Source organism: Macrotis lagotis, chromosome 1, assembly GCF_037893015.1.
Source record: "Macrotis lagotis isolate mMagLag1 chromosome 1, bilby.v1.9.chrom.fasta, whole genome shotgun sequence".
Classification (NCBI taxonomy): domain Eukaryota; kingdom Metazoa; phylum Chordata; class Mammalia; order Peramelemorphia; family Peramelidae; genus Macrotis; species Macrotis lagotis.
In genome coordinates, this window is record NC_133658.1 from 604,265,483 (window position 1) to 604,282,667 (window position 17,185).

A 17,185-nucleotide genomic window follows, 5' to 3' on the forward strand; every position below is an offset into this window, starting at 1 on the left:
AAGGAAAACTCACTTTATTAATATCTATTTGGTTAGTTCAGAGACGCATTTGACATTGTTTCTCAATTCATTTCTTTAGATAAATAAAGGCAGCTCTCATTTACATTCTACTATTGGAAATGGTAAGGCTAAAAACTTGAAATAACTTATCCAAGGTCACATTGACAGAGATAAAACTTAAATTAAAAAACAGTTCTCTTTACCCACTGTTCACTGTGCTGAGATTTGACATCATTTGGGGGTCTTTAACTTTCTCCTCCATAATTTAAGGGAACACCATAAACATTTGAAGGAAGTACAATTCAAGGAGAAACCCATACATCAGAAAAGAGGAAACCCTTCCACCACTCTGATTGCTTAAGGATAAGGTCACACTTCCTAAACTATTCTGTTGTTGCCTTCAGCAGAGCAATTTACATCTCTATTAATAAATAAAGTGAGTATGAATATACAAAGCAAAAATGCTTATAATAAAAGGATTTCTTCCTTCCTTCCTTCCTTCCTTCCTTCCTTCCTTCCTCTCTCTCTTTTTATGTCTCTCTCTTCTCTCTCTCTCTCTCTCTCTCTCTCTCTCTCTCTCTCTCTCTCTCTCTTTCTCTCTCTCTGCCTTTAACTCTCAGATGAGAAGGAAGGAAAAAAGTGCTAATTGGAAAAAAAACTGTATTATTATTTTTAAAAACAAAATAACTTTTCCTACCAAAAGGAAAAATAAAAGTCTTTCTTAAAAAACTATATGAAATAAAAGGTGTGTTTATGGTCCACGCATAATATTCTGACAGCTTGTCACAATGAAATTTCACACTACTGACTTTTGAATTTTATTGTTGGCTTGCTACTTATCATCATCATCATTTGCTTCACCTTTAATCCTAAAATTTCCCTCATTCCTTTCATTTTTCTGTATCATAGTGCACTAACCTGTCATGCAGCATGATCCTGGACATATCAACACACAATTACTAACTGAAATAATTAAAAATAGAGCAACAAAGGATCTAAATAATGAATGACTGGCTCATTGATTGCCATTCCTAAAGGCTAAAATGCAGATGAAAAGAAGCCTGAAGAAGGGACAATGGAGTAATGACTTGTCTCTGGGTTGGGCAGCTCTCCTCTTAATTGCGTATCAGAACTCTTTCGAATATCCTAAGGTTAGTTCAATGATGAACAGATAAATTTGACTGGGGCATGAGAAGGATCAGATACCTGTGGGGATCTCCATGGAGCGTTCTGTCAGTTTCTGGAGAACCAGTCTCAGCATCCCATCCTCTAGGTAGAGCAGCAGGATACCAGAATCCTCTGACAGTGCTGTTGACAGGAGCAGGCCATCTCTGTTCCAACTTCGAAACTGGAAACTCACCGAGAGCCCATCAATTTGGGGAGTGCCCGGCAGTAACAAATAACTGCTACTGGAGTTGACAAACGTGATGGGAACAATTTGTGGTTCTGAGCAGGAAAAAGTGACATTGCCCTGGAAAACAATAAGAAAGCAAACCCATAAAAGCCATTTTTTATTCTACAATCTGACAGCTGATATAAACAACCACTAGAAGCTGACCTTAATTTCAGGATCACTCAACATTCAGCTATGAGTTATTAAAAGAAAATATGTCAACTAGGCTCATAGACACAAGGTAGGTAGTTGTAGGTCCTTGTTTGGAGGGTCACAATGCCATCTGATATCCTGGACAGCTCAACTGGGGTGTTTAAGAGCACTTTAAAATATTTTTTAAGGAACTGAAGAAAGAAGTTACTTTGCTGGTAAAAATAGCCCAAACAGAAACCAGTAGATGATATGCTGAAAGAGTATAGTGATAATGATCAGACAACAGATCAGCATAGTGTTCTAGTAGCTAAGGATCTCTGGGTAGGGAGAGAAATACTGTAATTTTTTTCTTTTTTCTGTAACCGAAACAATTATTATACTCTAGACAAATATTACAATCCTTGTTTTTCTATATTGTTAGAATCCTTTTCAGTATTGGCCTTCTAGAAACAAGGCAAATCTGTTAGCAAGTACCTAACAAGGCCCCCTCCTTCATTAACAAGCCCTATATAAATAGATACTCTGTTAAAACATTTAATCTTTAATACTGTTAATCTTGTTAATCCTTCTCCATTCTACATTGAGCTAACAAAGAATGATTCCCAACTAAATTAACTCCTTCAAATAAAGGTACTATAAATTTATTAAGGTCTCTAGCCAGAACTCTTATCCTAAACTAAAGATAAACTCTCCAGACTCCAGGGGACACTACCTTATGCCATACTTTAAGCCATCTCTTAGTCCCTCCTGGTATTGTCCTTAACTCCTTCTTCACCTCCTCCCTTATCCTTTTCCTAGCAAATACCACCTGCTCTTCCCAGAATGCCAGGACTCAGTCATGTCTGGGTGTTGCCCACTCCTTAGTCCCTCTCATTTATCCCTCTTGGCAGGGATGTAGAAAAGACTTCTGTCCCCTCTCTGCCTAGCACTCTTACCAGCTCAACTGAGAATATCTAGTTGTACTATCTTTTTTTTTTTTTAGTTTTTTTGCAAGGCAAATGGGGTGAAGTAGCTTGCCCAAGGCCACACAGCTAGGTAATTAAGTGTCTGAGACCTGATTTATCCACTGTGCCACCTAGCCACCCCTACTCCTGTCTTTTCTTAAACTTTATTCTGCTTCTGCAGCTATCTCCCTATCCTTTCTTTACTTTGCTATCTCTTTAAAGAACTCTGAGAATTTACTTGTAACTGTTTTTGCAGTAATCTGAGAATTAAAATTTATGACCTTTGCTACACTCCTGGATCAGTGAACAATATGATTTCTTCAAATATAAATGAATCCTCCCCCCACCTTCATCTTTGGGAGCCTCCTTCCCCTATGATGCCTATCTCCTAGGAAATCTTCATCACGCTTAAGTGCATATATTATTCACTTTTGTAGAAATATAATATACACATCCATATATAATTGATGCCAAATTTTAATCAGTTGATAGTCAATCAATAAGCATTTATTATACATATTATATATGTCTATAATATGCATATTATGTATCTCAGACACTGCTAAGTACTGGGACTACAAATAATAAATGAGATGGACCTGCCCTCACAGACCTTATAATCAACACACAAAAAGATGCAAAAAAAGGATAAAGGTATCCAGGAGGAGCACATGACAAAGAAGCAAAGATAAGTGCAGTTGGATGGAAAATGAAGAGATAGCTAATCTAGACACCCTCCTTAAATGGAAAGTTTTGCTTTTTTTTTTTAGGTTTTTGCAAGGCAAATGGGGTTAAGTAGCTTGCCTAAGGCCACACAGCTAAATAATTATTAAGTGTCTGAGGTCATATTTGAACTCTGGTCCTCCAGGGCTGGTCCTCTAACCACTCTATCCACTCTATCCACTGCACCACCTAGCCACCCCCAAATAGAAGTTCTTAGAGGAGCTATCTCCACTTCATTGTCCAATCAGAGAGGTGGCAGGATCAGAGGAAGGGGTGAGTACCCAGGCTGAAGTCATAGGGAAGGTGATGAAGTAGGATGGAGAATTTCAAAAGAATTCAGACGGTTTGGAATTTGTTTATAGGTCATGAATTTTGAGCTCGAGATTTAGAAACTATCTAACTGAACTTTTTATTTTTATTTTTTTGAGGAATCAGGACCAGACAGGTTTAGCAGTTTGATGAAAGATCATGCAAGTAGTAAGTGTCAGGGACATAATTTGAATTTAAGTTCTAGGTTCTAATCTGATCTTAGGTTCTAAAAGTAGCTTTTTGGCTGTTCAGTTTCATATAGGAAGAACAACTATTGGATAATTACATGTTCTACATTTCAAGAATACAGCTGTGCTGAGTTTAGGCAGAAAATAACCATTATGACATAACAGAAGGAATTAATTCAACTAAATTCAGAGGAATAATGGTAAACCCAAGGTCAAAATTTCTTCCTCATTATCATCAGTATAACCTTTATTATTTACCTCAATTCCAGAAACACCAAACAAAATCAAACATAAGACTATTGCTAGGTACCTTGACAGTGGATAACATGCAGATCTTCAAGAAGACCAGCTTTTGTTGGTGTCAGGGACTGGTGTCAGCAATTTAAGATTGAGAGGCCTTGAAGGTGAAAGAATTCACATACAGTCCTGGAATTTTAAAACCACTCAGGATTTATTATACAAGCCTACAAAGTATACGAATTAAAATATTTTCTCCTCTTAGAGAAATAGCCAGGACCCTGCAAACTGTTTGAGGGCAAAATAACAAAGGCTAGGTGAGGTTTGAATCAGAGAGGAAAGTGAAAAGGAAAATGGCCAAGAGACTTGGTTAAGAGTAAAAGGATAGACAGTCATCAGGGCTGGCTTAGTCCAGCCCCATGGCATAGAGACCCATGGTTCTCCAGCGACCTGGGCAGAGGGAACATGGTCTAACTTAAAAAGAAAGAACGAAAAAAAGGGAAGGGGGGAGAGTGAGGGAAGAGAGAGAGAGAGAGAGAGAGAGAGAGAGAGAGAGAGAGAGAGAGAGATCCCCAACTTTGCAAGGTGAAGGTAGGGTGAAGACGAGAGTGAGGCTTCTCTTCCCAACTTAAATGCACTACTGTAGTGGGTAGTGGGTTGGACAAGGGTGGTGCTTGGGGAGTGGTCTAGCACCTGGCTCCAGGTATTCTCCAAAAGGCAAGCTACATGTTGGTCTTTCCTGTGCCAAGGTGGGACTTTTATGTCCAACACATCATTTCCTGTCACACCAGCATAAGTTTGACTCATCAATGGCCAAAGTCAGGTAGACTGGAAACCAGAAGCTGGAGGAAGAGGAAGGAGTTAAGGATGCTCCCTTCTTGACAAATTCACGTTTAACAATGGAGTCAATTTGAACAACAGGGAGTTCCCCAAAAAGACACAGGCAATATTTTTCCTTCTACAAAATTTATTTCCAATCACAATTCCCCCATATCCACAACTCCTTTCATCTGTTTCAAATCCTACTTCTGACACATTAGTTCTGTGTGTGGATGAAAAAGAAAAAAAAAGAAGTGAGAAGAAAATTTCCATTCTCATTATTTTTAAACTCAGATGTTCAATGGAAGTATAGACATCTTCATGACTAAAACATTTCTACAACATTCCTACAACACTCCATTACCAACTTCTATGAGCCTCACTTTCCTTATCTATAAAATAAAAATGATGATAATTATTCAGATATTCCTTCAGGGTTGTTGTGAATCTCAAATTAGACAACCCCTTTACTTTGCAAACATTACAGGATGTTATCAATTATTAATGTGAATATTATGTGCCATGCACTTAAAGATAAAATAAATCACATCTTCAAGTAGTTGACCATTTTTTATGCAAAGTACCTCAGGAATTTTATTCCAATAAGAGTTATCAATTACCAATATCAAAATATATCCAATATAAAGCAAATAGTATGGGCAGTAGTACACCATGGGTAGCTATGTGGCCCATTGAATAAAGAATTAGATCTTGAGTCAGGAAATGAGTTGAAATTTATATTCAAAATCTCCATACTGTATGTTCTTATATAACTTCTCCCTGTCAGTTTTCTCATATGTAAAATAAAAGGATTGAAATCAATGGCCTCTAAAGTTGCTTCTAAATCTTATCCAGTGAACCTCAGTACATCAGAAGTAATTATACAAAAAGTCCTTGACAAATGAAAGATATCATAATTAGTCTATTCTTAAAGGATCATCCTATAGGAAAACCTTAATAACTTGGTAAAGGCTTTATTGTCCTATGAAAGCATGGAACTTGAATAATCAAATATGCCTGCTTCAAATAAATTCCACAACTTCTCACATCCTATTTTCCATTTCCATGAGGTACTAAATGCTAATCACCACAACAATACTGTGCATTTATTCAAGTAAATTTAACACATTATTTTCTCTGAATGATCCACAAAGGCATCTCTCAGGCTAAAGAGTGTACCTTTTAGCCAATAGAGTCATGGGAGAATACAATGGGACAAATATTCCCAAGCAGTCAGGGAAACAAATAGTAGTTATGCAAAGGAAAACAAAGTGATCCACAACGTAAAAGCTCCTAGGCCTGAAGTGGTAGATAAGGAAAATGAATTTCTCTAAAATTTAATTTTCCCCAAAAGGACAGATTGAATAGTAGAGTAAGAGGTTGGTAGAACTCTCATAATTCAAAAAAGGTTAGAACTCTTTTTTATTTTCTTCATCTTTCTAAAAATTCAGCTTTATAATTATAGTCAATAAAACTTTTATCTTAGAAAAAAGTTTTGCTTCAACTACATATTATCAAATTCCAGCTCCTTAGGTTCCTTCTGAGGTTCTTCCTTCTTTGTATCCAGCATTCTTTGTCTGTGGCAATTTTCTTAAATAAATGTAGTACTTTGTTAAATTCTTAGAAAAATTAAACCCAAAGATACAAATATTGGATGGAAAATAATTAATTCAGTTCTTTGCTTTTTGAGTTTAAGATCCATATGAGAGTCCAAGCTCACCAAGAGAAGAAAGGATATCTTGATCTGCTCATACCCTACTGAGCCTACTAATCAGTACCTAATTAGATCATAAACACAATATGTTCTTCTGAGTGAACTGAACTTAACTTCTGCTTAAAATCTGAACTGGTGCTAATTGTCTTGTCTAGGGACTGAAAAAAAAAGAAGAGGGGTGTAGAAATTAGAGAATAGAAAAAAGATAGAAGTGGTGAAGACTGGAAATGATGAAAAGATTAGAAAAGGATGCCATGAAGAAAGAGAAAGAAAATTAATTCTCTAGGGAGCTGTCCATCAGGAATGATTTTTTTTTAAAGATACAAACCTGTGATTTCATCAATGTAGAGAACTCCCTGAGGAATCTACAAAAAGAGATTAGTAAACTCCTCTCCTCAGTCAGTATGTGACAGAAGTCTTGAAGATGGCTGACATCTATTTTGCTTTATAAGTGACATAATTGGGGATTTGGAAATATTTTCTCATTCTCTCACATTTACTTTTTTTTCTGGTTTTGAAACATTATTACTTCCTACCTTAATATGTTCTAAAGACAAATATGAATGATAAGAGACTGATAAACTGCCTTTCAACAGAAGTTTGCCCACCAATGAAATTTAATTACAGAGCATGATATATTTTTTTTATTTCTTAGAAAGGAAATCACCTCATTTACCTATATATTGGGAAGAATACAGTTAGATCTGATCAAAGTTTCAGTTTGTAGAGAAAGGTGTGTTGTGTATATGTAGTAGTAGATGAAAAAATAAATGAGTGAGAAGAAGAAAATTTCCATTCCTATTATTTTTAAACTCAGAAGTTCAATGGAAGTGTGGACATCTTCTTGACTAAAACATTTCTACTGACCATATAGATCTAAACTATTTGGCTTCCAGAAGAAATGGGGACCCTGGAGGGAAATGATTTTGTTATTAGTTGTTAAATAGGTTCACAAACACCTGGCATGAGTCTGGATTACCCTGCTTAAAATGGGGGCTCATTTAGTATGAAATAGAGATAGAAAGGAAGATAAATACTGTACAAAAAAGTAAAAAACATAGACCTAGTCCACTATCAAGAGTTATTCAGGGATACAAAAAAGATCAAAATTAAGAGCCTTAAGTTAAAATAATGGTCTTTTCTTCTTTCACTCTACTGCTATGCTATCAGTTTCTTTGAAGTTCCCAAAGGGAATAATAATTAGCCATTGGCAAATAGCACTGCTCAATTTTGGACTCCCTTCAATGTATCATTTCTGTTTTACAATCAAGTGCAGGCAAATAAAGAGTATAATGAAATCAGTGTTGAAGTATAGCTATATTTTAAAAGTTAGAAATTCTGCATTTTAAATAAATTTTAAGACATCTCATCAAACATCTATGTTTTTTACCTCTCTTATAAAGCCCAATGTATAGAAGGAAACAGAAAAAAATAGTATCTAAAGGAGTTGGGAAAAGAATATGTGAATCAAGGATGAATTTAATGTTTAATCCTAAAATGGCATAGCCTATGAACACCATGGCCAGGGACATTTCACAAAAGGAACTTTTCCGTCTGAAGCAGATAGGTATATTTCTCTCTCAGATCCAACTCAATCCTTGGGGATCTGTTGTTTATCGCTGCCTCAATTCTCTTTAGAGAGGGAGATCTTATTCTGAATATCATTCAGAATTAAGAGGACAGACTTAGATTCAATGGCAATTTGTCTTGATCTGTAGTCTAAGAATATGTTGGAACCTATAGATAGATATGTACATACAAAGTAATACACATCTATGTACCTACATTTATGTATGTATATATACATAAATTTGATTACAGACGTATGTTTATGTATGCATATCCAAATATCAATATTCATCTGGAATCCTTATACAGTATTCCATACAAATTGTCTTCTAGTCTCTTCTTCCATACCTGCTGGGACTGTGAACATGCCATTTAGAAAGAAAATCATTTTAGTTCTGAATAATTCCAATTGATATGCAGTTCTTCTATAACTGCCAGACTATTTAGGAACCAGAGCTATCAAAAATTGCATTTTCTTAATTTTGACAAAATGTGCCTGGTCTATCTGTTTTCCTTTTATTCTGTTTTCATGGGAATAATTTCAAAGAGTATCCTGCAGTTTTTTTACCCCAAATCTTTCTTGAAATGGTTTTTGCCTTTATTCTATTTCATATGGTCCTGACAATGCCCTCGTTCTGCCTATTTAACTCTTGCTCATTCTTTAGCACCTTTTCATTCAACTTCCCTTGTGAAAACTTCCCTGACCAACTGAGCCCATAGAAATTACTATGGTCCATACTGTGTGCATCATATTATTTCCTGTTCTCTAATAATCGCTAAAATATCATGTATCTAATTCTCAACTACTGAAATAGTATGTCTTTCCCATAAGGGAAGCTACTACCTTGATTCACTTTGTTTCTCCCACAGCTTATTTATGTATAGAGTAAGAAGATTCTCAAAAAACTACCTGATAGTTGATTGAAATGTATTTGGAACCCACCAATATTTAAGATGAGGAAAATAGAAGGTTTTAAAAGAAAAGAAGTATTTGACAGTTAAATTCTTTTTGTTTTTGTTTTTTTTTTTTTTGCAAGGCAGATGGAGTTAAGTGGCTTGCCCAAGGCCACAACACAGCTAGGTAATTATTAAGTGTCAGAGACCAGATTTGAACCCAGGTACTCTTGACTCCAGGGCCAGTGCTTTATCCACTGTGCTACCTAGCTGCCCCAACAGTTAAATTCTTGAAAATAAAATAGAATTTTATAGGATTTTTTGCTACAGAAAAATAATTTGCAAGACTAAAAATTCTTTATATAGGGATAACAAGGCATTTTTGACTGACTTCAGATTCAGGATGACTAGACTTCAAATCCTGTCTCTGTCACAAAGGAGAAAGGTGACTTGGGTAAGTTATTCAACTTCTCCATGTCATCATGTTGCTCCTTATGACTTTTAGTTGCTGGTCTGCTTTGGGTACTGAGAGTTCCCTACCCACGAATCCACAATTCTAGCCCTCCCAGATTATTCAGGGTTATTGAAATTTCAATTTATTAGAAAGCATTATCAAAATCTTCAGCTTATTATCCAAGTGAGCCAACAAGCTAAGATCACTTCACTGATTATAAACTGCACCCTATTTGTAGAATGGCTCAAAAGATGTATATCCCTAGTTGTGTAGTGAATGGGCAGGAGACTATGGTTAAATCAGTGCAAATCAACTACATTGTTGAAAAAAAGCACCTTACAACAATTGCTGATACTTAAGATATACCAGTCAATGACCCAAATAGGTCAAATCATATGAACAGACAGTTTTCAAATGAAGAGAAATTAAAGCTCTATATAATCATATAAGAAATGTTCCAAATCCTTACTGATTAGAGAAATGCAAATTAAAATAACATTGAGGTATCACTTCACACCTATCAGATTGGCCAAGATGAGAAAAAAGGGAAGATTCAGTGTTGGAGAGGTTGTAGGAGCATTGAGGCATTGATGTATTGCTGGTGGAATTGTGAACTGGAGAGCAATATGGAACTATGCCCAAAGAGCAATAAAACTGATTACCCTTTGACCCAGCAATTCCAATTCTAGGTCTATATACAGAAGAAATTATAAAAAAAAGGAAAAATTTCCACATGTTGCAAAACTTTCATGCTTCTCTTTTTTTTTTGTAGTGGCAAAGAATTGAAAGTGAAAGGATGCCCATCACAATTCCTTAATAGGAATGGCTAAAGAAGTTATAGTATATGAATGTTATGGAATACTACTGTGCTATAAGAAACCATGAATGGCTGGACTCTAGAGAACCATGGAATGAATTACAGGAACTGATGCTGAGTGAAGGGAGAAGAACCAAGAAGACATTCTACACATTAATAAGAACATTGTGGGTTCAACATTCTTGATGGGTGGATCTCCCAGCAGTTCAGAGAACTATGGCATTCCTATTGGACCAACTTTGGACAATGCTATCTCCAGAGGAAGACAAAGCAAAAAAAAAACAAAAAACAAAAACAACCAACCAAACAAACAAAAAACCCTTCAGAATCTGGTGAACACTACACTCACATTTAAAAATTTTTCTCTTATGTTTTCTTTCCTATCCCATTGTTTTCTTTATTATCCCTTAATCCTAATTCCTCATACAGAAAATGACTAATCTGTAACAGAAATGTGAATACTCAATATTCACCTAACAATGTTCACTGCTGTGGGGAGGGGAATGAGAAGGGAGGGAAGAAGGAAATTATGTACCTTAAAATATGCGTATGCATATAGAAGAATGTTGAGAAACTTTCATAAAATGTATCTGGAAAAAATAAAATATCAATTAAAAAAGAAAATGTCAAATAAAAAAAACTTAAAACAAAATCCACCACCCACCCCACCCTAGATATGAATACATTGGTTCATATTCTCAAGGATCTCCCAGTAAAATAGGGTGACAAAAAGAAAACAGGTATAAAAAGATATAAATAAACAAGATAAAAATGAAGAAAACAGAAAGAAGGCACTGGTATTAAGGAAGGATTAAAAATATTTCTTATAGAAGATGGGATTTTTGTTGGTCATCATGTTGAGCTCTTCATGATCCATTTGAGGTTTTCTTGACAAAGACACTGGAGTGATTTGCCATTTGCTTTCCCAATGCATTTTTACAGGTGACAAAACTGAGGCAAATAGGGTTGTAAAACCTAGCTGCTCTTTTTTTGTAGGGGCAAAAAAATTGGAAATTGAGGGGATGCCCATCAATTGAGGAAATGGCTAAGCAAGTTATGCTACATGAATACTATGTAATATTATTATTCTATAAGAAACCATAAATGGTCAGACTCTAGAGAAGTGTGGAATGAGTTACAGGATCTGATATTAAGCAAAGGGAGCAGAAATAAGAGAACAATGTACATATTAACAACAACATTATGAGATGATCAACCTTGATGAAAACAGTACCTCTCAGCAGTTCAGAGATCTAGGACAACTGTATTAGACTGGCTATGGACAATGCTACCCCCATCCAAAGGAAGAAAAACAAAACAAACAAAATAAAAAAATTTTTAAAAATCTTCAGAATCTGATGAACACTTTACAAAAAATATCTCTTATCTATCTCTTTTCCTTAATCCTAATTCCTCATACTAATCTGTAAACATGTTTATGACAAATACATATGTACAATGTTAACTTGACTCTCGCTGAGGGGAGGGGGAAGGGAGGGCAGAAGAGAATTTTGTAGCTTAAAAATATTCATATGCTTATGGATGAATGTTAAAAAAACTTTCAAAACGTATTTATAATAACCAAAATATCAATTAAAAATAACAAATGTATATTTCAGCAAAACAAATTTTCATGCTGATCATGTCCAAAAATGTATATTTCATTCTGATGTTAAAAGCATTGCCTCTTTGGCAGGAGTTGAGAGATGTGTGTTGTGTGTTTGTGTGTGGGGGGTATTTGTGTGTTTTCTCTTCAGATTTATAAACTCATGGTTTATAGTGCATTGGTCAGAGGTTAGTTTTTCAATGTTGTTTTCTATATAATATCATTTTATAAATTCTTTGAGTCTTTTTCATTCCATTCTATATCACTTAATAGAAATAATTTCAATTTTCTCTTAAATTTTCCCTTTAGGACATTTATTATGGCACAATAATATCCTGTTATATCTATTTATCATATTTTATTTAGCCATTCTTCATCTTTTTTTTTTTAGGCTTTTGCAAGGCAAAAAGGGTTAAGTGGCTTGCCCAAGGCCACACAGCTAGGTAATTATTAAGTGTCTGAGAACGGATTTGAATCCAGGTCCTCCTGACTCCAAGGCTTGCTGCTCTATCCACTGCACCACCTAGCCGCCACTCCTATGATCTTTGTCCCATTCTTCTTCCTCTTCCTCCTCCTCCTCCCCTCCCTCTTTTCTCCTTTTTCTCCTCCTTCTCAGCCTTCTTTTCTCCTTTTTTCTTCTTCTTTTTCAATTTCTTCTTCAACTTCTTTCTTCTTCTAAAAGGATTTTTTTCCTCAGTAACTGAGATTTTCAAATTTAGCAAGCACTATGCTATGTTGTTCAAATCTTTCTCTATGTAATATGCCTTATCTTTCATTGATTTACCTCTTCATTGATTAATGAGTTTCAGATAATTTTAGCAATGGTTACTTTATAATATATTTCAAGATATGGCATTGAGATCTCTTACCATTTAAAAATATTATCCTTGAAATTCTTGAATTTTTGCTCTGTATGTCATTATTTTTCTTGTATTATAAAATGATCATTTGGTAATTTAATTTATATAACAACAAATAGGGATAATTTAGACAGTATTATAATTTTTATTATATTAGCTCAACTTATGAGCAATTGATATTACCCTGATTATTTAGTATGTTTTTATTTCCACAATTAATATTTTTCTTATTGTCCCTAGGTATATCTTGGTAGAAATACTCCAAATATTTTATGTCTGTTTTTTTGAGTGGAATTTTTTTCTTTCTAATTGTTCCTGTTAAATTTTATTGGTAACATTAAGGAACAATAATGATTTACATTTTTTATCATATACTTTGCAGAATTTATTATTTCATTTTATTTTATTTTTTTGCATCCAGGAGGAAGTGGGTCAAATGAACATATTGAGTGCCTTACTATGTGTCAAGGACTGCACAGAGCTCTTTATATATATATATATATATATATATATATATATATATATATATATATATTATTTCCTTTGATCCTCACAAAACCCTGGGAGCTAAGTTCTATTATTATCTTCATTGTACATTTGAGGAATCTAAGGCAGCAAAGAGTTCAGAGAATTATCTAGAGTCATACAGTTTACAAGAATTTGAGGCAGAAAGTAAACTCAGATCTTGATTCAGAATTCTTTTCACAATTCAAGAACTGGCAGAAGGAAAATTTGAACTTGTGTATTAAAAATACTGATCCAACACATTCATTTTCATGTTATTGCATCTTAACAATTACTACTAGTACTAAACAATGGACAAGAAACAAGAAATAATAGCTCTCTCTGTTAATTATCTTCACTTTATAAAACATACATCCCCACACCCACACCCACATCAAGCTAAGTGGCCCTAGGAAATCAGGAAGATTCATATTCATGAAATCAATCCAGTCTCCAACACTCATTACCTTTGTAAGTTTGGGCAAGACATTTAGCCTTATTTGCCTCAGTTCTTCATCTTGAAAGAAGTTGGAGAAGCAAAGGGCAATTCACTCCAATAACATTTAAAAAAAAATTTATTTATTAAAGGCAATGGGGCTAAGTGACTTGCCTGAGGTCATACAGCTAAGCAATTGTTAAGTGTCTGAATTCAAATTTTAACTCAGGTCCTCCTGACTCCTAGGCCCATGCTTTATCCACTATTCCACCTAGCTGCCCCTCCAATCATTGTTAAGAAAACCCAGACACGAGTGTGAAATGACTGAACAACAAACACACACACACACACACACACACACACACAAACACACAGATGCATATACACAGAATTTCTTAATAATTGTTTCCATGTTGTTTCCACTTAAACTGTGAATACTTTGGACAATGTTTTTTTGGGGGGGACGGTTGTTTGTTTTACCTTCAGTGATTGGCATAGTGCTTGGAGCAAAGTAAGTTCTTAAAGATTGACTTTACCTCTGAACATTAAGATTACAGTTTTAGGAATTGTATCCTGGATATGTTAATATTAGGACAGATCACTCTAATGAAATTCTTAGCCATGTGTTTATTAATTTTTCCTAGATCAAGCTAATCATTATATTAGCTGGGTCAGATTATATTTTTAAACAAGAAAAAAATCATTTAAATTTGTACTTAACTAAATTTTAGCTTTTTCTCTATGACTCCATGATGACCAGAAAAATCCTAGGGTCTAACAGTTTCTATATAATTGAGAATGTAGCAAATGCAAGTGAAAACACGAAGGAAATAAGCATTTATATAGTACCTACTGTGTACCAAGCATTATGCTAAGTGTTTTATAAATATTATCTCATTTGAAGAGGTAAAACTATTTATGGAAATTGTTCAATCTCTCTAGATAACCTGCTCCATTGCTTGGTAAGAAGGCAGTCTTTCATATTTCACACTAAGATGAGAAAATCTTTTCCTCCACTTTTTAAAAAAAATCATAATTGAAGAATGAAGAATACTTTTAATAACAGAATTGTCTCTAAGGTATGGTACTATTTTATGGAAATATAGGACTTCTGTTTCTGCTTTCATTCTTAAAACCTGTACTCTTAACTGGGAAAAAAGAGTATCTACTTGTTGTGCCTATCTGGGAAAACAATATCCAAAGTAGGATATGATTTGTTTGGTATAATACTGTGCTGGCCCTAGAAAGGGGCTCAAAGATAGAAGTAGATACTGTCCTGTCTTCAAAAATATCACAGTCTATTATGTTTACATGACTTACCTCATTATTCCATTGGATATATTTCCTTTTAACCTAGAGCTTTGGTTGGAAACAGAAAACATAGAAATCTCTTACCTAGTCTATTATGAGCAAAGGTGAATTCTCCTTCCCCTTACAAGTGGATGGAAAGAGGCTGTCTTATATTTTGAAAATAAAAACTCAATTCAAACTCAAGAGATTTGGATTTGCATTCTCCCTCTCACCCTTACTAGCCAGGTGATCAAAGGCAAGTTATATCCTAATAGTTTAATCAAGAATAAAATAATAAATCACAGGGATTTTGTGAACAAAGTCCATTATAAATCTTAAAACCCCACATAAATGTGATCTATTAGTGCAAAATAAAAAACACCATGATCTTAAGGGATATTAGGCAAGGTCTCTTTTCTCTGAAATATCTACTACTTGAAATTCCAATATTTAGATTTTGTTCCTTTGATGCAGAGAATTATGAATGAAGAAAAATTATAATCAGAAACAAATTCTATATTTTTTTAATGCTGTTAAATCTAGGAATCTTGTTAAGGGTGTGGAGGGCACTTTGTTCTTGAGATGTAAATTACTCTTATTGTTTCATTGTTTAATGTAAAATTTGTATCCTGTCTCCTTATTCCCAATTCCCCAGTCTTCAACCTTCTACCTGGTTTCAGGCATGTAATGGGGGGGGGAGGGATCTCCCCTTGGGGCCACCCGCCCTCTTTCTCTGTGACCTAATCTCCTCTCCCTGTCTTGCTTCTCTCTCTGTCTCTCTGTCTCTCTCTCTGTCTCTCTCTCTGTCTCTCTCTCTCTCTGTCTCTCTCTCTCTCTCTGTCTCTCTCTGTCTTTCTCTCTGTCTCTCTCTGTCTCTCTGTCTCTCTCTCCTTCTGTTACTTTCCCTGTCCTAAAGTGCTTGTTGACCCTTATAGGAGGAGAAAAAAAGTTTTAAACTGTTTAATTTGTAATAAAATACTGAGCAGTTTTAAATTCCCTAGTTTTACAGTAACCCTTGCTTCTCGGTTACCCCAATTTCTGCCTTTAATTGGTGACCCCACAAATCCCAGCGGGAACATTTTGGCGACCTCAGGAGGGGTACCCACTGAATCTCTCTGGGTCTGAGTCTATGAGGTCAGAGAAACTCTGAAGTAGTCTATCTTTTCCAGATTTGGCTTAATTGGACCCTCAGGAAAACCCTCCTGTTTTACTCCTCTCCCCTTGCTCCTGGGAATTCGTGGGAGAGAGTGGCGGTGAGGTCCAGTCCTTGAGAAAGACTGTTTGGTGGTGTGTTTGGGTGGATTAGCTGACAGCCTGGGACTTTAGTGTGGGGGTCACCCGGCTTGTTGCGACCCCCACCCCCCACCCCGTGCTGGGCTCTGCCAGTGGCGGACGCGTCGGGGTTTAAAGGCATGATTCGAGGATTTTGATGGGTTTTTTGAGTAGCACAAATTTGTCCTTGGGGTAATTCAAGAGTGCGCTGGGAGGATTTGCCAACCAAGAGCTTGATTGGCATTTTGAGAAGGAAAGTGGCAGGTTGCAGATTCTCTCTGCCTCCATTCCTGGACAGGCATCTCTTATCTACCTTTCAACCTGTATCCCTATAGTCTCTGTCTCCCTCTCCGCAGCTCCCCACCCCCTCGGGATCCCTGGGTGGGGGTGGGGGGAGGGAGAGGAAAAAGTTCTTATTCTTAGATCCAGAAGCTCCATCCCACGTCCCAGCTGAAATGAAAAATCTCCACTCCTGATGGGTAAGATACCCCAAAACTTGATCTAGTTCCGTTGCTAGTATAGGGAACCCCCACACCTTCCTAGGTTGGGAAGAAGGGGATGGGCTGAAAGACCCTTCTTCCTTAGACTGAACATGTGGTTGCTAGATTTCAACTCCCCCCGCCCCCCACAAACACTTAGCCCCCCCCCCCCACTCACTTAGCTCCCCACCCCGAAAGGGATGGGGAAAGGGGAAGAGGGCAGGTTGATTGACATGCCTCGTGGTCAATTGAATAAGAGAAAAAGGTGAGACTGAACTTTTTCTGACTGGGAAATTTAGATTTCATTTTAATTAAGCCTGTGAGAATTAACTAAGATCTCTGTAATAGAGTAACTGCATTTAACTTTATAAAGTAACTTAAAAATGCATTCAACTATTTTAAAGAATTTTCATTATTGATTGGCTTTTTAAAAATCTTAATATACATATAAGGTTCCTCAGGAAATTCTAATTAATTCTAAAAAAATATTTTTGACTGGTCTTAATTGGTATGATTCAAAAATT

General features: G+C 35.7%; 1 protein-coding gene across 2 annotated transcripts in view; it reads right to left on the reverse strand.

The window, feature by feature from the left end:
• The window catches only part of CNTNAP5 (contactin associated protein family member 5), a 945,272-nt gene that overhangs the window by 483,210 nt on the left and 444,877 nt on the right, over positions 1 to 17,185 (reverse strand). For both annotated transcript variants that reach the window (XM_074214960.1, XM_074214961.1), the window contains exon 8: positions 1,207 to 1,471. In XM_074214960.1, coding sequence (XP_074071061.1) covers positions 1,207 to 1,471 — 265 coding nt within the window. The remainder of the gene's footprint in view (positions 1 to 1,206; positions 1,472 to 17,185) is intronic.